Consider the following 249-nt stretch of genomic DNA (forward strand, 5'->3'; position numbering starts at 1 on the left):
ATGCAGCTATTAGAATGTGACAGAGGACGTGCAACTGAGTGACGTCTTAATCGATTTAATTTCAGTGTTTAGTGAAGCAGAATTACGAGAGCGCCGGTGACTGCACGAAAGACCCAAACATCTGTTCCAAGGGCTTCAGCATCAGCATCTGGGAAAAGGCTGAATTCAGCTACGACATATTCTGGACCATTAATAATCTGGAAAACGAGCCCAAGCGATACGTCTTGTCTACGGGTGAGAACTGATAAC

At 45.0% G+C, this 249-nt stretch overlaps 1 protein-coding gene across 1 annotated transcript in view; it reads left to right on the top strand.

Moving 5' to 3' along the window:
- LOC119586304 (adhesion G-protein coupled receptor D1-like) overlaps window positions 1–249 on the top strand; it is a gene marked incomplete at its 3' end in the record, with an annotated part of 16586 nt that overhangs the window by 3746 nt on the left and 12591 nt on the right. The window contains 1 exon segment of the mRNA XM_037935010.1: window positions 66–234. Coding sequence (XP_037790938.1) covers window positions 66–234 — 169 coding nt within the window.

This window comes from Penaeus monodon, chromosome 21 (assembly GCF_015228065.2).
Source record: "Penaeus monodon isolate SGIC_2016 chromosome 21, NSTDA_Pmon_1, whole genome shotgun sequence".
Classification (NCBI taxonomy): domain Eukaryota; kingdom Metazoa; phylum Arthropoda; class Malacostraca; order Decapoda; family Penaeidae; genus Penaeus; species Penaeus monodon.